Source organism: Quercus suber, unplaced genomic scaffold (assembly GCF_002906115.3).
Source record: "Quercus suber isolate HL8 unplaced genomic scaffold, Cork oak 2.0 scaffold_71, whole genome shotgun sequence".
NCBI lineage: Eukaryota > Viridiplantae > Streptophyta > Magnoliopsida > Fagales > Fagaceae > Quercus > Quercus suber.
The window spans coordinates 758953-780809 of record NW_027069536.1 but is presented as its reverse complement, the minus strand read 5'-3'; the positions used below and the strand labels follow the sequence as shown (position 1 = coordinate 780809).

The 21857-nt window shown below is 34.4% G+C and overlaps 2 protein-coding genes across 4 annotated transcripts; both read right to left on the bottom strand.

Moving 5' to 3' along the window:
* Positions 1 to 3436: 3436 nt before the first annotated feature.
* On the bottom strand, positions 3437 to 18109 carry LOC111990153 (uncharacterized). 3 transcript variants are annotated; one of them, XM_024021948.2, is made up of 2 exons: positions 16694 to 18109; positions 3437 to 3493 (listed from the first exon to the last, which is right to left on the bottom strand). In XM_024021948.2, exon 1 carries the CDS (start codon positions 17959 to 17961, stop codon positions 16726 to 16728), a length of 1236 nt encoding a protein of 411 aa, XP_023877716.1. In that variant the 5' UTR covers positions 17962 to 18109; the 3' UTR covers positions 3437 to 3493; positions 16694 to 16725. The 3 variants fall into 3 exon arrangements, with proteins under 3 accessions (XP_023877716.1, XP_065629298.1, XP_023877715.1); XM_065773226.1 differs by lacking the exon at positions 3437 to 3493 and adding an exon at positions 14128 to 14301; XM_024021947.2 differs by lacking the exon at positions 3437 to 3493 and adding an exon at positions 14128 to 14291.
* A 2107-nt stretch (positions 18110 to 20216) lies between these two features.
* LOC111990129 (xyloglucan endotransglucosylase protein 1) lies at positions 20217 to 21857 on the bottom strand. The gene is made up of 3 exons (XM_024021920.2): positions 21567 to 21857; positions 21137 to 21330; positions 20217 to 20764 (listed from the first exon to the last, which is right to left on the bottom strand). Exons 1-3 carry the CDS (start codon positions 21843 to 21845, stop codon positions 20362 to 20364), a joined length of 876 nt encoding a protein of 291 aa, XP_023877688.1. The 5' UTR covers positions 21846 to 21857; the 3' UTR covers positions 20217 to 20361.

Genomic DNA, 21857 nt, shown 5'->3' with positions numbered 1-21857 from the left:
TTAAAAGTGATATCAAACAAAACCTTTACTTATATAAAAGGAGAAATATTTTTTAACTATTTCGAAGTTCCGTTTTTTCGAAAACATCTATTTATTCTCTGACTCTGGGTTTTTTCTAATTTTTTAACGGTTAAAGTTTTAACTTTATCTTTAGTATCTAGACATATGTTTATATTTGACTCATTGATAACCAGCATCCATAAAAAATTAGATCATGCATGACACGACTAGAATAAGCAAATAACCCATATAAAGACATGCACTCATGTAAATATATAGGGGGAGTTATTATTGTTGTCGTTCTTTATAAGTTTTGGCTTCCATTATTCTTTTCTTTAATTATTTTTTGAAAGGCATACCCTTTTTTATATGAGCAGAGATAGTGGGCTCGGCTCAATGAATTGAAGGCATATATTTACCGTGTCAAATCTAGATTTCCTATTTAAAGTTGGAAAACTAGAACTCAAAACATACTGAACGTTTAAAACTAAGGTGTAATTTCAAATTAAATGTCAAGTAAATGAAATAATTTATAAATGATGGCTAGAAATTGAAGTTCATTATCAATAAGTTATCATATCTGGAGTTGCCAATAGCTCTAGAGAAGTTTGTAGGGGTTTCTTTCAATAAAATATGTAAAGCCTACATCATGGGACCTCCATGATTAACTTCAACTTGCCAAGAAAATACTCAATAATTAGGTGTGTGCATTCAAGCTATGACATTTCAATTTTCAGGTTGGTTTTTCATGGCTTGGATGATGATGATGATGATTATGATATAGAATCCAAGCCATGAAAAACCAACTTGAAAATTGAAATGTTAAGTTGGTAGGTTGAATGCACACACCTAATTGTTGAGTATTTTTCTTAGCAAGTTGAAGTTAATCATCGAGGTCACATGGTGTAGGCCTTATATATTTTTATAGATATATATAAATTACCAAATTTTCTTAAGGTTTGGGAAATGATACTCTATCCTAAATCTCAAGAGAAATAACAATTTCTTCATTTGAGGTTTGAGGAAATCAACATATTAGTCCATCCGTTAATAAATAATAGAAACAAAATATTCCAAATTTTGAAAAGATTCCCTTGACCAAACCCTAAATATGTTTAGTGCAAGGTTTTTTTAGTTAAATATTATTCCTTGTCATTAAGCCGTGGTTAGGGTTTGGTCAATGAAATCTTTTCAAAATTTAGAATATTCAATTACCATTATTTTTTTTTTTTGACCGAAATGATAGACTGTTACTATTATTAATATAAGGATTAATGTGTTGATTTTTTCAAACCTTATGAGAGGCGAGTGTCAATTCTCTTAAGGTTTATTTTAGACTATCATTTCTGAAAGGTTTTTAGACCCCTTAACTCAACCAGATTAACCTAGTTAATTAGCCAAGTGATTAACTTAGTCAAATTATGCAAATCTAGGTTATCACAATGAAACAATCATATCAAGTATATTGCAGCAGAAATATAAATAACATAAAGATATGATGACCCAGGAAAATCAAACCGGTAAAAAACCTGAGGAGAATTTAACCTAGTTATCCTCAAGGTAAACTTAAATCCACCATCTTGAAAGAATCGAAATTCATACAATAAAACTTACAAGCCCCCACACTCGACTTTTTATTGCTACCCACCAGTAGAACTTACTGACACGACCACGTGCAAACTCTGAGACCACGGACTCTTTCTTTCTTGGATTCACCACCAGATACAAGCACCAACGCTTGTTTTTCTTTAGGTTTCAATGGCAGTAACTGAGTTGATCATCAAGGTGTAAAAAACATCTCCTCCTTGAAAACCCTAAATTTTGTGTAAAGGAAAGCTCTTCTAGATCTCACAAGAGATTTACACAAAACAGCAATATGAGCAATAATACAACTCTCAAGCAACCAAGACTTTAGAGAGGTTTGGGTATAAATCCCTAAAACCAAAAGAGGCATAAGAGACACTCTAATCTCTCTTTCTTCAGTCTCAAAAACATGGTTTAAGCTTTCCTTTATATAGTGGGAGAAGTAGATCTGAAACCCTAATCCTTAATGGGCTTAAGTTGCTGTTTGGGCCGACTTAAAATTCTGCAGATACGATTTTTGATTGATTGAGCCTGTTCTTTGATCGATCGAACCAGGCAGAATATGAAGTCTTCTTCCTGCAGCTTGTATGTTCTTGAATTTTGACTTGAATCACCTTGAGCATTGTCTAATAAAACCTATAGACTCTAAGATCTATATCTAGACAAGTTTGTATTTACGATTTACCAATTGTTCTAAACATTTAGAACCTAACAATTTCCTTGAACCTTAAGAAAGTTATAATTTACCCCATTTAAAAAAAAAAGCTTGGGTAGGTTGAAATTTGGGTTGACAAAATTTCTAAATTGTATAAACCAACCAAAACCAACCCAACCCATGCTATTATTGGTTTAAAAAATATATATGTATTTTAAATTTGTTAGTTTGACTTGTTTGGGATTTTAAGACTTACTTTTAATTTGTAAGTTTGATTATTTTAAAATTTTAAGACTTAGTCTTAATGAAATTAGAATATTAGACTTAATTGTTTAGAATGTAATCATTTATTGAATAATGGACTTAAATTATTGAATGGAAACCTAATTTTTTTTTATTAAGCTTAATAAAAGAGCTACTTTGAATTGGAGATTTACCATCTTAAGAAGGTTGAGTTGAGTTGAGTTTTTTTTTTTTTTTTTTTGATTTTTTTTAAACCCTAAATTCAGCCTATCCCAACCCATACACACCCCTCGCTAAATAATTCATTTTACTACTTCAATGATTTTCTTGCCTATCAATCTTGTGATTCATTTTTATAAATAATATTAAAAAGTGATGCCCTATCCTCCATGGCTCATTAGTCGTTACTTGCAAGAATGACTTTTTAAAATTTTATTTTCTTGGTAAGTTATACATGTACACAATAGATCTTGAACCCATGACGTGGATCTTGAACCCACGACGTCACCCTCTGCCTATGCAAGGAGAAGAGGATCTAGTTGAGCTAGAGTACATTGAAATCTCTTGCAAGAATGCTATGATGCCTCTGTTTATGAGGAAGGGAAAATTCCATTAACCCAAAAAAACTTTAAACCAAAAATATAAAGAAAGAATGTGCAAGATCATTGCTAAACATACCCAAAGCACAAGTTTGAGAATCTAGAGTCTAGACCCTCAGTAACCATTAGCCAGGTATATAGATTGGCTTAACATTACATAATTCTTTAATAAAATCCACAACCTCACTGTCTGCCTTTTTTTTTTCAAAATTTTTTTTGATGAGACTATTTTTGGTCCCAAAGGGTGGGGGAAGGGTAAAGGCGAGATTCAAGCTAGAGCTCATTGGCAGAATGGCTTCATGTGCAAGAACTGAACCATGCACTCCAACACCAACCTTAGTAGCTTTCTTCAGCTGCACAATGTCCTCAAATTTACCAGCACTAACAAGCTTTGACGATCAATTCCTAGAGACTGAAACAAACTATAATATGATCACACTCAGCAAACCAAAAATTTCTTAAATTGCGTAGACTAGACAAGTCGTTGTCCTAATTATCATGCTCTAGCTAGTAATCTCTGCAAAACTAGAGGCAAGCTGACAACCATAGTCAAGAGAATCAAACTAATGGAGGTATCCAACAAATCAAAAAGCAGGAAGTTTGAGAAAATTCAAAATTCTACGCCAGAATATAACCTGAATGTCACAAAAAGTCACCAAAGCAAATTCTTCTCCAAAACATAGCCTAAACAAGGCCAAAAAAGCCACCAAAAGACATCCCACAACCAACTGCACTCAGATATATAATACAAATGATTCCATTACATGATATCCTCAACTTGCACCAAAATGTAAAAATAGGACCTGCTATTATTCAAGCCAATGATTAGTTCTAGCAGATTTTTTAAATATCTCATTCGAATTGCTGAAGAGACCTAATAGGACCTGCTATCATTCAAAGGCTTGCATCATTTGTCATAACTACTCCTCTTTCAATCAATTTAATTCTGATAAAACGTATGCTGAGCAAGTCAAAAAGTTCATATAAGAAAGAGGGGGAAAAAAGCTGATTAGTTGATTTATAACCACTGTACATATCATTCAACAAGTTGAATACTAGGATCACTTTATAGTCTTGATTGATGAATTGTACATCTATCAGAAAATGACTTTTGACTTTGCCAGATGTCTGGACTGCCATACAAGGATAACTGAATTATAATTGAATGCATAGGATAAGTTTTGAAAGAAATGGATTTTTATAATTGAATGCATAAGATAAATTTTGAAAGAGATGGATTGGCTTGCATCATTTGTCATAACTACTCCTCTTTCAATCAATTTAATTCTGATGAAACGTATGCTGAATAAGTCAAAAAGTTCATATAAGAAAGAGGGGAAAAAAGCTGATTTGTTGATTTATAACCACTGTACATATCATTCAACAAGTTGAATACTAGGATCACTTTATTGTCTTGATTGATGAATTGTACATCTATCAGAAAATGACTTTTGACTTAGCCAGATGTCTGGACTGCCAAACAAGGATAACTGAATGATTCTTAGCTCTTAAGTAAGAACTAAGCAGAATCTTTATCTTACTGGCAAAGTTTTCAATCTTGGTTATCAAGCCAAATAAAATTTGTTAATTTGAATTCAAATACGATTTTGTTGAAAATTCAGTCAGAGTAATGCTACAGACATAAACTATTTTACAATATTTTTATAAATTGTTGATGTGGTCAACTTCTTAATTCTTTCAGTATTAGTTTTTATCTCGATCCACAATTAACATTGCTTTTTCATTTACTAATAACCACTTATCATATCAGCGCTTTGTAAAATTTTTTTGTAAAAAAATTTGTATCTTTAGCATTATTCATTCAATGAGAGTAATGTTACAGCCACAAATTATTTTACAACATTTTGACAAACTTTTAATGTGGTCAACTTCTTATTGGTTTTCACAATAATGGTAGGATAGATTTAAATGCTTGGAAGTCTCCTTAAAAACAGGAGGGGATTCATAAATATGATTATAGTGAAAATAAACTTGTATACTTTATTTTTTAAGAATACTAAGTATTTTTAATACACATACACAAAGAGAGGGGAGAAAACTTTAAAGAAACTGATAGTGGTGTATATCCAAAAGGACTAAATTTAGTTCTGTGGGGGGGTAAAAGCCCAGAGCTACTTAATGGGCCCGGGGCGCCCTATTAAGGACTATTATATTTCTGAGGAGCAATAGGTGGTTGGGACGACCCATCTGAAGGCAGGAAGCCCAGAAGTAAAGGGGGAATACCGTCCGAAGAGGTCACTGCTGGTCCGAGGACGTCTTACTCCTCGGCCACAAATAGCCTTGATCAAACAAACGTGTAGAAGACCTGAATAACCTTCCTAACAATCTTAATGATAATGATAAGTTCTGAGTGGATCCAGAGATGATCAGAACTAAAGAAAAATATCTAAAGGAAAAGCTGCCACCACCGCATTTAATGCGCTGCAACAGCTTTTCTGGCCGCATTTATGTGGAGAAGACTCCTGAACAGTGCAACCTTAGCTACCGCCACTCACAAAGAACTAAAGTAGACACATGACGTGACATGCACTTGAATAGATGCGTGGATGAAGAACATGTGGACGATGGAAATGATAGGAGGGGATGCTATATAAAGAAGAAGGGTCCCTGATAATGGAGGACGGAGAAGAGAGAGAAAAAGAGAGAGAAAAACTTTACTGTAGCTCTGAATGCTGTAATCACTGCTCACTTAATAAGACATCTCTTCGGACATTCATGCATGGAGTTGTTCAAGCATTAGTTCATGTTATCATCACTGCACGTAACCTAGCAAACTATTCTGTGCTTCATAATCAGCCTAGCTCTTTCGCCCACTCTCTACAAATTTATTGTTCTGGGTTCGTTAGGCCTTCGACCCATATCCTTTGGGCTTGGGCTACAAAAACAGTACCCTACAAGTTCAATATGCATAATTCATAAATATGATTATAGTGAAAATAAACTTGTATAATTTATTTTTTAAGAATACTAAGTATTTTTAATACACATACACAAAGAAAGGGGAGAAGGCTTTAAAGAAACTGATAGTAGTGTATATTCAAAAAAACTAACTTATATTAGTTCAGTATGCATGATTAGCCCCTTTTTTTTTTAATAAAAAAATTTAAAAAGATTAGCCTTTTTGATAGAAGATAGTTAGATTAGAGAAACATTTCTTTCTTTCTTTCTTTTTTATTTTATTTTTATTTTTTTTAATATGGTTATAGAGAAAATAAAATTATAATTCAACAAGTTAGCACTTCTTAGCATTTCATTAAATCACTAGGGTTTAAATCCCTACCTTTAAGTGTCAAATTATCAGAAACAAAATTAGAATTCAATTTACTTATATGTCGCCTACCTTAGAATTTTAATTTTCTAATCTACTGCTTTTTTCTTACATTGTGCAACGGTCTCTTTCTCTCCCAAAATACTTCACATTCCACAACCACAAACATCAAGCCCACATTCAAGGACAGGGTCATTATTAATTTAGTAATGGAAATATTGTACAGCAGCTCTCTTTCTCTTCTAAAATACTTCACGGACCACAAACATCAAGCCCATATTCAGGAATACGGTCATTATTTACTTAGGGCATGTTTGGTACACTAAATGAGGGGACAAAATGGACTTTTACCCTTTCTGGGCAAATTATTTAGCTTTATATCCCATTTTTCAAACTAAGTAGGGAAATGCCTTTTTTTTAAAACTCGATTTATGATAAATCGAGTTAGGCCCTATAGTGGCATTTTAAAGAACTTATAGTGATGTTTTTTAATACCTATAGTGACGTTTTTTTAACTCGACCTTAATGAAATCGAGTTAAAAAACGTCACTATAGGTCTTAAAAATGTCATTATAGGCTCATTAAAACGCTACTATAGGGCTTCAGAATTTTTTTTTCTAACTCGATTTATCATAAATCGAGTTTTAAAAGTGGGACATTTTCCTATTTAGTTTGGGAAATGGGGTATAAAGCTAATTAATTTACTCGAAAAGGGCAAAAGCCCATTTTGTCCCTAAATGAGGATTACAACAGAAATTTTAATCTTCATTACTAGGAATAAAATGTTATATAATGGAATAACTAAACTTATTCATAAGTTTGGTTGTAAGTTGTAACATTAGAATAAAACTTAGGATTTATTTTAGGAAATATCTTACTCATATAGTTATATTTCCTTAAAAATAATATTTCTTAAATTTGAGAGAGAGATGAGTTATTTTTTATTTTTATAATTGTTACATATATATGGAAAATTTGTTTATGTGGAAATAAATTAATTTTAAAAATTATTGCATCTACTAAGAAATAACTATTACAACCTATTAGAGAGGAATAATTATTCCTTATTTTGAAGAATAGCTATTCATAAAGAATGACTATTCCTTGTAATAAAAATATTACCAAACTAAAGAATGATTAAATTATAGGAATAATTATTATATTACAATACTTATTATAATTTACCAAACATGCCCTTAGTGCTGGAAATCTTGGGGATTTGAATTGGCTTTAATTGCTTGTTTTAGTTAGGGGTGTGCAAATTATCACTGGAGCCGACAACACCGACCGGCACCGACCCTCCCGCACCGCCATTGGCACCGACCGACGGAGCCGATGCCGGCGATCGGAACAATAATGGAGCTCCGATGCCAGTGTGGTGAGGACATCGGAGACGCAAATCACGCACCGAGTAGAGCCGAACCGAACCTATACAAACACAGAGAAATATTTTCAGTTCAGATTAGGGGTACGGCATCGTTTAGGTGTGTATCTATTTTAAATTACTTTAGTAAAACGGCATCGTATTGGGTTATTAAAAAAAAAAAAAAAAACACAAAACGGCACCGTTTATGTAGGTTTTCAGACACATACCTCAGTAACCTCACTATAAATTCATCCTATTCACACACATGGGACCCTTAACTCTCTCTCGCTCTCGCCCCAGTCGCCTCGCCTCTTGCCTCTCGCTCGCGGTCTCACCGGCCTGAGTCGCGCCTCACAGTAGCAGCAGCTCCCCGCGGCAAACCACAGTAAGCCATCAGCTCAGCCCCTTTCTTTTGGTTTTAATGGAAATGGAGTGAGAGAGATTGTGTTTGACTGTTTGTAGTTGTGCATGTGAGTGTGACTATGTGAGTTGTTGACTTCTTGGGTTCTTGTTGTTCAATGTTCATTGTTCAGTAGAGAAGTGAGTTAGAGACTTAGAGTTAGAGTTAGAGATGGAGATTGGAAAAGGCGTGCGTGTGATGTGAGTGTGTTGACTGACTGACTCAGTTAGTTCATTTATTTAGTTATTTATGTGTGTGAGTGTGAGTTGTGCGTGTGACGGTGTGAGTGTGAGTTGTTTGTAGTTATTTATTTATTGAGTTTTTATTTAGTTAGTTTTTATTTAGTTATTTATTTATTTATGGGTTTGTCACGTTTGTGTTTCTACTTTCTTGTTGTCCTGGGTTTGTGTTTCACTGTTTCTTGTTATTTTACTTACATGCTACAAGCTTTGTATTGTACTCAGTTTTAACTTTTATGAGAAAACACGTTGTTGGTCCAACGTGTCTAATAGAGTTAAATGGACCCAGCAAATATTAAGTGTTAAAAATATTAAGTGTCTAATAGACCCAGCAAAGAAATGTTAAAAATCAAAATGACCCACTTAATTAGTTGAATTTGTGGTTTATTTGGCAGGTGCAGGCAGTTTCAACTTTCAATTGTTATCTCTATCATTTATGTCTTGTTAAGTGTTAACTATAATAATTTATAAGTAACATGAAATCTTGAACAGGTTGATATATTGATATTGGGCTTGAAAGCCCAATTTTTTTATTATTAAAAAAAACAGTTTTTTTTTTTAATATTTCAAACCGACCAAACCGACTAAGCCACACCGCAAAAACCACACCGCTATAGGTCGGAAAACCGACCCTAGGCGGTGTGCATCGGTTTCAATTATGAAAAAACCGATCTCTATCGGTTCGGTAATAAATTTGAAAAAAAACCGCTCCTACCGAACCGCGCACACCCCTAGTTTTAGTAGTTATAGGTCTTTGTCCAACATTAAACAGAGTAACACCCTATATCTACAATTGCTATTGCCTACCAAGAGTCTTTTAACTCATGACATTTTCAACTTCATTTTACAGAAAAAACTTGGAATTAATTCTCCCACCTCTATTTTGTTGAAGTAAAAAAAAAAAAAAAAAAAAAAAAAGCTCTATCAGCTCCAGCTAGCGAATACAATATATCTATAAGTTACACTTTGCCGCTTAGGAGACTATTGTGAACAGGAGAGAAGTGGGTTCCTCCAAGAGATGGGTGGATTGCAAATCAATTTGATGGTTGAATATAAGTTGCACTAACATTATAAAGGATAATCTCATCAAAAAGCATTATAAAGGATATTAATTCTTGTTTGTCTTCTTTTGTTGTTATAAACGCAAGTACAAAAGCATACAACTACCGACCTACGGTATGTACCCTATCTAATCATAATGACAACAACTCTATCTTCAAGTAAAATAATAATAATAATGACAACCGCAGAACTTGGCCAATTTAAGACCCATAGATGATGGATCATAAATTGGTAATATATATATATATATATATATATTTTTATATACAAGATAAAAATTTTATTATAGTATAATTTAAGTATATATGTATGTGAAATTTTCTCTTGGAGACTTGTAAGTGGGCTTTTATCTCTCATACCCCACAAGTACTTCACACCAAATGTACGGTGGTAACCATTTTCTTAATAGTATTGAGTTAATAAATTTTTACTAATTCTTATTTAGACTTAATAACTAAGTAACTCAACAATTACAAAATATTTTGTGACTTTAGAATTATTATTTGTTGACATAATGTTATCTAGTACCCTAGAATCCACCTTGATTTTGTATCTTCCTTCCTAACAGAGGATTATTCAGCTTATCAAAAAAGCTACTGCCCCATCAAAAAACATGATGAGTTCTAGAAACTAATTTGCTCTTTCAAATATATATATATATATATATTGTAAGGTCACAATTCGGGTCCCAAGCCTAAAAGATGGATGAAACTAGACCTAAAAAGCCTAATAAAATGAATTTGTAAAGAGTGAGTTGGAAAACTGGGCTTTAATAAGTTGGACAACAAGTATTGTGGATTCAGATCGGAAGAAAATGAAAATAGATTGGTTTAATTTAAAGAAAATCGTCCTCGGCACAATCCGAGGAGATCTGTTCTTATATATTTCTCTTAAGTTTGATTATAAATTTAGTTCTTAATTGCTATAGTGTTTTTCTCTTAATTTCTCGATCCCCTCTCTTAAGGGTCTCCTTTCTGTTTTATACTACATTCTTTTCTCTTTTTTCTCCATGTGTAGGGCAAATTGCTGATTTTGATACTTGTCTCATTAGCCCCTTCCTGAAGTCTCTAGTAGTAGCTATAAGGTTGAAAATTACTGTTCAGATATCACTTTCACATTAATGTGGCTAGAAAGTTGGCTGCAGAGCATTTAATGCGGTGGTAATAGCTTTCCTTTAAATATTTCCTAGCTCCCATTTGTCCTACACGTTCACGAAGCATATTCTTATCAATAGAGTTTCCTCTAACATCCCCTTAGATGACAAAACACACTTTCTGACCTCCACCTCTTTAGCTGAGGAAATACTCCTCCTCGGCGTACTTCCCCCATTCTTCACAGTCATAGTTTGCTATGAAATTCAAAGTCTTACATCTTCCTTGTTGATCTGTCCTCAGACCACTGAGCCTCCTCGGCCAAACCCAAGGTCCAATATATATTTTTGGGCCCCTTGTCCCTATATATATATATATAATATATATTGCTAAATATGTTAAAACTTAAAAGTGACAACAAACAAAACCTTCACTTATATAAAAGGAGAAATATTTTTTTAAAAACTAATTCGAAGTTTTGTTTTTTTGGAAAACATCTATTTATTCTTTGACTGTATCTGTTTTTTCTAATTTTTTAATGGTTAAAATTTTAACTTTATCTTTAGTATCTAGACATATGTTTATTTTGACTCATTGATAACCAACATCCATAAAAAAATTAGATCATGCATGACACTACTAGAATAAACAAATAATGCCATCACGCACCTTTGATGCGGTGGTCACTCTACAAGTATAAATGCTTGTGGGGTATGGGGGCAAAGGGCCGGAGTTCAAGTCTCCAGAAAAGAGTTTCACACACACATACTTAGATTAGACTAAAGTAAAAATTTTATCTTGTATAAAAAAGAATAAACAGACATGCACTCATGTAATATATAGGGGTGGCACGATTGGGAGTTATTATTGTTGTTGTTCTTTATAAGTTATGGCTTCCATTATTCTTTTCTTCAATTATTTTTTGAAAGGCGTACCCTTTTTACATGAGTAGAGATAGTGGGCTCGGCGTAATGAATTGAAGGCATATGTTTACTGTGTCAAATCAAGATTTCTTACTCAACACTTCACCAATTAAGTTAATTGGAACTCAAAACATGCTAAACATCTAAAACTAAGGCTAAGTGTAATTTCAAATTAAAAGGCAAGGAAATGAAATAGTTTATAAATGATGGCTAGAAATCGAAGTTCATTAGCAATAAATTATCATATTTGAAGTTGCCAATAGCTCTAGAGAAGTTTTTAGGGGTTTCTTTCTATAAAATATGTAAAGCCTACATCATGTGACCTTGATGATTAACTTCAACTCGCTAAGAAAATACTTGACAATTAGGTGTGTGCATTCAACCTATGACATTTCAATTTTCAGGTTGGTTTTTCATGGCTTGGATTCTATATTTTATTATTATTATTATCCATGCCATGAAAAACCAACCTAAAAATTGAAATGTCAGGTTGGTAGATTGAATGCACACACCTAATTGTTGAGTATTTTTCTTAGCAAGTTGAGGTTAATCATTGAGGTCACATGGTGTTGGCCTTATATATATATACATATATATAAATTACCAAATTTTCTTGAGGTTTGGGTTTAGGATACTCTATCCTAAACCTTAAGAGAAATAACACTTTCTTCATTTGAGGTTTGAGGAAATCAACATATTAGCCCATCTGTTAATAAATAATAGAAACAAAATATTCCAAATTTTGAAAAGAATCCCTTGACCAAACCCTAAACATGTTTAGTGCAAGGTTTTTTTAGTTAAATATTATTCCTTGTCACTAAGCCGTGGTTAGGGTTTGGTCAATGAAATCTTTTCAAAATTTATAATATTCTATTACTATTATTAATATAAGGATTTGTGGGGGTTGGGCTCGAGAAACCATGTTAGCCCACTAGGACAAGGCCCAACATGGAGCCCTAAGCCCATCAGGCAATATAAGCTTGATACATTCGGGGGGTAACCTTGGGCTTTATCACAATGGGCTTGACCTCTAACTATGGACCAGGGGTTGGGGTGGCAGTACCCGAGGGTTTTCTAAGAGGTTGGCGGGCCATAGACTGACCATAAAGGAAATCAGGGTAAGGCACAACCCAGCAAGATCGATATCCGAGAACTAGTGGTTCTTGAAGGAATCCACTGCCGAACACTATCTGGCATCTAAAACAAGTTCTAAGGGAATCCTCTGAATTTGTGAGGATGCCTTCAAATTCTAGTGAGCATGGGAATGTGTGGGTAAGTGGAGAAGGTAATGATGACCACACCACTAACAAGAGACTATAAGAAGGGGTAGATGTCAGAGTGCAAGGGGTTGGACATTTTTTGGTGAAGGGTAAGGGAAGAGAGCAAGAGATAGAGAGGGAAGACACTGGGATACACTGGGAAATTTAGGGGAGGAACTAATACACATTTGGGGCCTAAATTGGTAGGATAGAGAATAATCCCATTTATAAATAATTGTGACCCCACGCAATATAAATAAATTGTGACCCCATTATTGCGTGGGAGACGCTTCTAGGCATGCACAAGATTAATGTGTTGATTTTTTCAAACCTTAAGAGAGGCGAGTGTCAATTCTCTTAAGGTTTCTTTTGGAGTATCATTTCCTTGAACCTCGAGGAAAGTTATAATTTACCCCATTTAAAAAAAAAGCTTGGGTAGGTCGAAATTTGGGTTGACAAAATTTCTAACTTGTATAAACCAATCCAACCCAACCCAACCCATGCTATTATTGGTTTAAATATATATATATATATATGTGTGTGTGTGTGTGTGTGTGTGTGTATTTTAAATTTGTTAATTTGATTTGTTAGGGATTTTAAGACTTACTTTTAATTTGTAAGTTTGATTATTTTAAAAATTTAAGACTTAACCTTAATGAAATTAGAATATTAGACTTAATTGTTTAGAATGTAATCATTTATTGAATATTGGACTTAAATAATTGAATGAAAACCTAATTTTTTTTATTAAGCTTAATAAAAGAGCTACTTTGAATTGGAGATTTATCATCTTAAGAAGGTTGAGTTGGCTAAAAAGAAAAAAAAAACCCTAAATTCAACCCATCCCAATCCATGCATACCCCTCACTAAATAATTTGTTTTACAACTTCAATGATTTTCTTGCCTATCAATCTTGTGATTCATTTTTATAAATAATATTAAAAAGTGACGCCCTATCCTCCATGGCTCATCAGTCATCACTTGCAAGAATGACTTTTTAAAATTTTTTTTTTTGGTAAGTTATACATGTACATAGTGGATCTTGAACCCATGACGTCATCCCTCCACCTATTGCAAGGAGAAGAGGATCTAGTTGAGCTAGAGTCCATTGAAATCTCTTGCAAGAATGCTATGATGCCTCTGTTTATGAGGAAGAGAAAACTCCATTAAACCCCAAAAAACTTTAAACCAAAAATATAAAGAAAGAATGAGCAAGATCATTGCTAAACATACCCAAAGCACAAGATTGCGAATCTAGAGTCTAGACCCTCAGTAACCATTAGCCAGGTATATAGATTGGCTTCACATTACATAATTCTTTAATAAAATCCATAACCTCACTGTCTGCCTTTTTTTTTTTTTTTTTTTTTTTTCAAATTTGATTTTTGATGAGACTATTTTTGGTCCCAAGGGGTGGGGGAAGGGTAAAGGCGAGATTCAAGCTAGAGCTCATTGGCAGAATGGCTTCATGTGCAAGAGCTGAACCATACACTTCGACACCAACCTTAGTAGCTTTCTTCAGCTGCACAATGTCCTCATATTTACCAGCACTAACAAGCTTTGACGATCAATTCCTAGAGACTGAAACAAACTATAATATGATCACACTCAGCAAACCAAAAATTTCTTAAATTGCGTAGACTAGACAAGTCGTTACACTGTCATCCTAATTAACATGCTCTAGCTAGTAATCTCTGCAGCACTAGAGGCAAGCTGACAACCATAGTCAAGAGAACCAAACTAATGGAGTATCCAACAAATCAAAAAGCAGGAAGTTTCAGAAAATTCTACGCCAGAACATAACCTGAAGGTCACAAAAAGTCCAAAGCAAATTCTTCTCCAAAACATAGTCTAAACAAGGCCAAAAAAGCCGCCAAAAGTCATTCCACAACCAACTGCACTCAGATATATGATACAGATGATTCCATTACATGATATCCTCAACATGCACCAAAATGTAAAAATAGGACCAGCTATCATTCAAGCCAATGATTAGTTCTGGCAGATTTTTTAAATATCTCATTCGAAATATTGCTGAAGAGACCTAATAGGACCTGCTATCATTCAAAGGCTTGCATCGTTTGTCATAACTACTCCTCTTTCAATCAATTTAATTCTGATAAAACGTATGCTGTAGTTCAGTTGAAAAGTGGCTTTCCCAAGGCAGTATGGAATTGCCTTTGATAAGGAGGCATCTGTCAATGTTTCTTTGTCAAGGCAGGGGGCGGAGGATAGAAGAATTTGGGATGTTCGTTTTATTCGAGAATTTAATGATTGGGAGATGGAGGAAGGGCTGCATTTTCTTCATATATTGGGAGCTAATACTCTTCCAATGGATGTTAGAGATCGGATGAGATGGAAGTTGAAGCCTAACGGGGAGTTTGACATCCGGTCATATTATAACAAACTGCGGGATTCTCCCTCAATTGTATTTCCTTGGAAAAGAATTTGGAGAGTTAAGGCTCCTAGGCGAGTTTCTTTCTTTGTTTGGTGTGTAGCTTGGAATAAGATCCTAACGGGTGATAACTTGAGAAGATTGAGGGGATTTGATTTTGTAGAATGGTGCATTATGTGCTGGCATTGTGGAGAGACAGTAGACCACTTACTTCTTTATTGTGAGATGGCTTATTGGTTGTGGAGCTTTGTCTTAATAACTTTTGGTTTGTCTTGGGTTATGCCTAGATCGATCCCAGATTTGCTTTTTGGCTGGTGGAATTGGTTGGGGAAGCATTCATCTCATATTTGGAACTTAGTTCCGTTGTGCATCCTATGGTGTATTTGGAAGGAACAAAATCGGAGGACTTTTGAGGATTTGGATATTTCAAGTGTTCAGATGATTGCCTCTTTTAGTGGAACGCTTTTTGATTGGTCTCGAGCTTGGGGAATCAGAACTAGTGATTCTCTCCCCTCTTTTCTTAGTTCTCTTTCTCTTTTGTAATCTTTCTGTTGTTTAGTTTTTTTTTTTGTTTTTTTTTTTGTTTTCTTCTTCTTGTATTTTCTGGGTTTGCTCTATGTTCTTCATACATAGAGTAGCCTTTCGTATATATAACATTCTTACTTATAAAAAAAAAAAAAAAAGTCAAAAAGTTCATATAAGAAAGAGGGGAAAAAAGCTGATTTGTTGATTTATAACCACTGTACATATCATTCAACAAGTTGAATACAAGGATCACTTTATAGTCTTGATTGATGAATTGTACATCTATCAGAAAATGACTTTTGACTTAGCCAGATGTCTGGACTGCCATACAAGGATAACTGAATTATAATTGAATGCATAAGATAAGTTTTGAAAGAAATGGATTTTTATAATTGAATGCATAAGATAAGTTTTGAAAGAAATGGATTTTTAAAGAATGCCAAAACAAAAATAAGATTGACAAAATAAATTTAAATTCAAGCACTCATCTAGAAATGAAAATTGAGGGATAAGCATTTGAAGTGGCATGGAGGAATGAGTTGAAAATCCAAAGTTGGTGCCAAATAAACCTCGTCATTAATGAGTTGTTAATCCACTAATTAGTCCTCATCATTCCTCCATCATTTTCCAAGACTGATTCTAAACTGTTGCTAGTAGCAAATTGAGCTACAAGGAGATTTAAGTTTTAACTTCTAACAAAAACAATTAACAAGGATTTAGGCGGCACTCACTCTCAAATTTACATCCTCACCCTTTTCTTCAGTGATATGTATTTAACATTGATAAGTTATAACTGTGAAATGAGTAGAATATCAAAACAATAATGCCTGCATAAACATTAAACTTTGCGTACAAGAACAAGACCAAATTTCAGATATAAAAGTCAGGCAAATATATAGCACTAAAACATTAAATCAATCACTCTATATTTTTCTTCATAATCAAGATACCAAAGAAAATAGTTAGTGATGTCAACTAGCAGAATTTCTGTACTCCAACCAAATTAACACACATCACTATGGATTATATAATTAAAACAAAATTTTTTCAGAGTATGAATTACCATCTCTAACTTCTTTAGTCTTCTAAATCAAATTACTCTGCCGCTTTCTTGCCTTTCTTCGCCTTTACCTCCGTTTCTCCACTCTTCTTCCTCTTATCCTTCTTTTCACCAGAATTCCCATCTTCCAAAGCCAACCCAACCTTCCTTTTCTTTATACCACCATCTTGCTTCTTCCCCTGCTCAGCGAACAACCCATCTATGTTCTCCTTAAGATCATCTTTATTCTTCGCCGTAGCCGACTTCTTCAAGCCTTTCGATTCACTAGAAACCACTCCTTCACCCTTATCTCCCTTTTTCCTCTTCTTACTACCCAATATTTCACCATTCTCATTATCCTCACCTTCAATAATTCCCAATTCATCTTCAACTAACATATTCCCATCCTTCTGCATCTCAACTCTCTCACCCTTCATCCCCTTTTCCTTCGCCTCCTCCTCCTTAACTCCCTCAATCATCAACCTCTCCTCCGGCTCTGACTGATACAGTGGCAAAGCCAACGACTCAAGCAGTTTCAAATGCAATGACCTTATACCACCCCACTTCCTTGGGACAACCTCCGAAATCCCATTAATCGCCGCCACCACATTCTCCACAATCTCTTTTTGCTCCATACTCACCCTTGCCACCTTCATCACACAACAAGTTCCAGTCCCCAAAAACAACAACGCCGAAGAACACGCCTTCTCAACCTGCTCCTTCCAATTGTTGTGCTTCAAATCCAACGGCACCGGAGCCTTCTTCTTCTTAGAAAAAGGCTTCCCCAACAAACCAGACAAAAGGGTCACAACCCTTTTGTCAGCAAAGAACATGTCATAGGAATCACAGAGCTTCCTCTTGGCCTCAAAGGAACGAAAATCTGATTTCAGCTCGGACAATTTGAGGACTTTCGAGATGGGTATTTGTTCAGAATCGATTTTGGATTTGGCAGACGCTTTGTTGAGATTGGAGTGCGGACGATCATCGATTATGAGACAGAGCTCAGGTGGGAGGTGTGGGGAGAGAAGGGTATGTGGGAGTTGGATTTTGTGTGGGCTTGTGTTATTAGGTTGAGATGGGATTTTCTTGAGGGTGAGAGTGAGGTAGAAAAACTTATCGCTGTGATGAAGGAGTTGGGGTTTTTGGGTGAGGGACTGGGAGTTGGTGTTTTGCCATTTGAGAAGAGCATTCACGGCTTTATGGATAACCTTGGGGCTCACCCTGGTGGGAGCCAGAGGTGGGATTGGGACTGGATTTGGGTTTTGGGTTCGGTTGGGTTTGGTGGTGGCCATGGAAGCAAAGGGGTTGAGAGTTGAGACAGAGCAGAGTCAGTCTACTAGGGTTTGGGGTTTTAGAACAAACAGAAGGAAAGAAAGAACGGTCAGGGCTTTAGGGATCTATTGCCATAATTTTTCCAAGAGTTTCTTTGTATTTGGGTCCGGTGAATAATTCACTTTTAAGGAAGTTTTAATATTATTTTAATGAAAAATATACGAATTGGTAAAAATATTTGTTTTTTTAATAAAAAATTTATAAATTATTTTTTTTTCCCTAAATTAATGCCCTTAGATATTGGACTAGAGTCTATGCGTGAAATTGGGTCTACAGAAATGCTTAAAATTTTCCCTATCTTTATATGATGGGCTTCTGTTTAGGACACATTTCACATGTTTGATGTGATTTCAAAATACAAAGATTTATTTGAATATATGAATATTAATTAAATTGTTAATAGCATACAATTTAAATTACCTTTTATTTCATTTCATTGTAATGAATTTCCATCCAATTTTTTTTTTGAAGGGGATTTCCATCCAAATTTAGAAGTATATACAATCTTTAAAAAATAAATTCAAATGAGATTTTTTTATTCTTTTTTTTTTTTTAATAATTACAAATTTACAATGTGAGATGGGGGAATCTAAACCATGAAATTCTTAATTGCAAATATCAGGAGGTCTTGGTTGAATTACAACTTACAAGACACTTGGCTTTTCCCCCTTTGTTTTGGGTAAAAAGGGTTAGAGATTTTAAGGTTTCTTAATAGAGTTTAACAATATAATCAATAATAATCTGCTTAATTAATTTTTTAGGTCCATAGGTTGTAGTTTCAAACTGTGAACAAATAGTTGGGTCTTATGTGTTTTAGAGTATATTTGAAGTCCAAGATTCATGCCCAGAACAACTTGATAGATCAAAACTTATTGGAGTCTCAACACCTAGTTGATTGATTGAGATTGGCTCAATAGCTTCTTGATAGCTATTCGATAGTTTGAAAATTGCGGATCCTGAATCCAAATTCGGCCTTACAAGTCATCCAATCTCTAGTATTATATACCTTGCTAGAATATATAAGGACTACTACAAGACGACTTTTGTTTGCGTAGGATTCTTGACCAGAATCTCTATTACCATCAAGTTTTGAAGATTTGAAAATTAGTGATCAAGCTGAAGATGTTGACTACATCACAAAGTTGCAACTGTGAGATTATCTTTAAGATGGATCTTGAAGTTACGAAAAGAGTGTTCGTGTGAACAAAATCTGCTATAGAGTTTTCTAGGGATTTGAAGTTGTGTGGTCACGTAAGCAAGTAGTACTAGAGGTAGTTATATAATTAGGGTTAATCATGTTGTATAAACTTCAATTCTATCTAGTAGATCAGTTTCCATGAGGGTTGGTGGTAAACCGTCGAATAGTTTTTCCAGATTAATGTTTTCACTTCATCAACTTGTGTTATTTGCTTTTTCTTTTTGTTTATATTTTTTGAGGAAATATCTTGTTGTTTATTCAATTAGTGATATTGGTTTGTAATGTGATTAACCATAAACTAAACGTGCAAGCATAATTGGTTACTTAATTGAATTCAGAATAAAAATGATTAATTGTTTTACAACCTCGATCTAAACTCCCATCATACTTAATTCTATATTTAAAATTCAAATTTATGTCAGATACAAATGACATGATAAAATCAGTTACTGTTAAGATGAGTTGACCCGCCTCGACACAAATAATGATCATTTTATTTCAAATTAATTGCTAGTTGGCATTTGCATGACTTGTTTCAATCTATTTTGATGAAAACTCATCTAAATCACTAATTCATTAAAATTGTGTTGTATCTACTGGTTGTGTCAAATATTATCATCCCTTATCTAAAGATTGTTAGTGCCAAATTCCTTTGTTTAGACTTTCTTAAGACGAAAACTATATTGAAACTTGAAGATATTTCTTACGCTAGCCTCTTGATATGATTCTCCACGCACAGAGTGAGAGAGAGAGAGAGAGAGAGAGAGAGAGAGAGAGTTTTCGGGTGGGGGGTGTTGTCATTTTTCTATAATAAAGAGGTTTGGGAAGTGCGAAATTTGTAAGGATAAGATATTTATTTAATTATTGATTGTTAGGAAAAGAAAAGATGCACCTCAAAAGAAAAGAAAATTCGGGTGGGGGGTGTTGTCATTTTTCTATAATAAGGAGGTTTGGGAAGTGCGAAATTTGTAAGGATAAGATATTTTTTTAATTATTGATTGTTAGGAAAAGAAAAGATGCACCTCAAAAGAAAAGAAAATTTGATTTTATTTGATTCTTAGACAATTTTTGCCCAAAGAATAAAGAATTTTCATAAGCTATAAATCTAATGCTGAGTGACAAAAAAAAAAAAAAAGATTCGTATGAGGGTGCTTTAGTCCCTTCAGCGGAGCTTTGATCTCTTACATTCGGGTGGGAGACCTTGAGGGAAGCGTTTCAAGTCAGTGCAGTAGTTGTAAATCATATATTTCTTTTGCACCCAACGAATTCTTCTTCGACCTGTTGCATCAAGTGCTTGATCCTGCCACGTATTAGTCTGCAAAGAATTTGAATTGTAGACACAAGATGACCCCGATGACCAAACACAAGCATTGGCCTCAAAATTTCTGTAAGAGGCTATGAATGGTGCTTTGGTCCAGTCAGTCTTCACAAGCCCCCCTCTCGTTGCCCAATCATCGGCATTCCAGAGGCTTGAGTAAATCCTCATGGGTTGGCTGTTGGGGAATGGAACACCAAGTGATTTCAAGTTGTTGAACACTCTTATAGGAATGTTATCTACCAAAAACCTGATAAGCAAGAAGAATTTGCAATTGTATTAGAATTAATATTCTTAACTGAAGTATAATAAACTTTTGAGAAATTTCAATGTACTTTATAGTGTCCATTGCTATGAATGGTGCTTTGGTCCAGTCAGTCTTCACAAGCCCCCCTCTCGTTGCCCAATCATCGGCATTCCAGAGGCTTGAGTAAATCCTCATGGGTTGGCTGTTGGGGAATGGAACACCAAGTGATTTCAAGTTGTTGAACACTCTTATAGGAATGTTATCTACCAAAAACCTGATAAGCAAGAAGAATTTGCAATTGTATTAGAATTAATATTCTTAACTGAAGTATAATAAACTTTTGAGAAATTTCAATGTACTTTATAGTGTCCATACATGATAACTTGAGAATTCCAGATGAAAGAGTATGTGTGGAAGGCCTTTGTGGGATCAAACCAGAGATAGAATTGCTGTTCTCTGTTCCCTTCCCCGTGTGTGAAGACATTGGTATGAACTATATATGGATCTCCAGACAGGTTGCCTAAGAACTCAAAGTCAATTTCATCATGGTTTGGTCCTTGAGATGATAACTGCACAAGTTCATAAATTAGCCATTAGAGTAGTGATTAACAAATTTTAAGAAATAAATCTTACAAATTTAAATGTCACCAATCATAAAAAGTGAGGCAGTTATTTATTATGTTTTTTAAGTGGTTACATCAATTTGTAATCATTTTGTAATAACTTTAGTATTTTTCAAAGTTAAATTAATCGTGGAGGATAACAAAATTTTAGAAGTAGATGTCAAGAAGGGATTGAAACTTACATAATAGGTAGTAACAGTGCCAGCTGAGTTGCCACTTACAAGCTTGATTTGCATGTCAATTCTGCCAAATAGATATTCATTCTTGGATTGGAAAGCAGAACCGGAAGTATTGTCAAGAGAAAGAGTGAGAAACCGGCCTCCATCAAGCATCTTAACGTGATCATTGCCCCATGTAATATCAAAATCTTGGCCAAAATTTCCTGCTGAGGCTGCCACCAGAGCACTGAGACTGAATAAAGCAAGCAAAAGCATTACCACTTGAAGAGAAGAGGAAGACATTTTTGTTACTTC

Coding starts and splice junctions, on each gene's coding strand:
- LOC111990129 (XM_024021920.2), bottom strand. CDS start 21,845: ATGTCTTCCTCTTCTCTTCAAGTGGTAATGCTTTTGCTTGCTTTATTC. Junction 21,331..21,566: donor GCACTGTTACTACCTATTAT/GTAAGTTTCAAT, acceptor GAACTTGTGCAG/TTATCATCTCAAGGACCAAA. Junction 20,765..21,136: donor TGGAATTCTCAAGTTATCAT/GTATGGACACTA, acceptor CTTGCTTATCAG/GTTTTTGGTAGATAACATTC.
- LOC111990153 (XM_024021948.2), bottom strand. CDS start 17,961: ATGGCCACCACCAAACCCAACCGAACCCAAAACCCAAATCCAGTCCCA.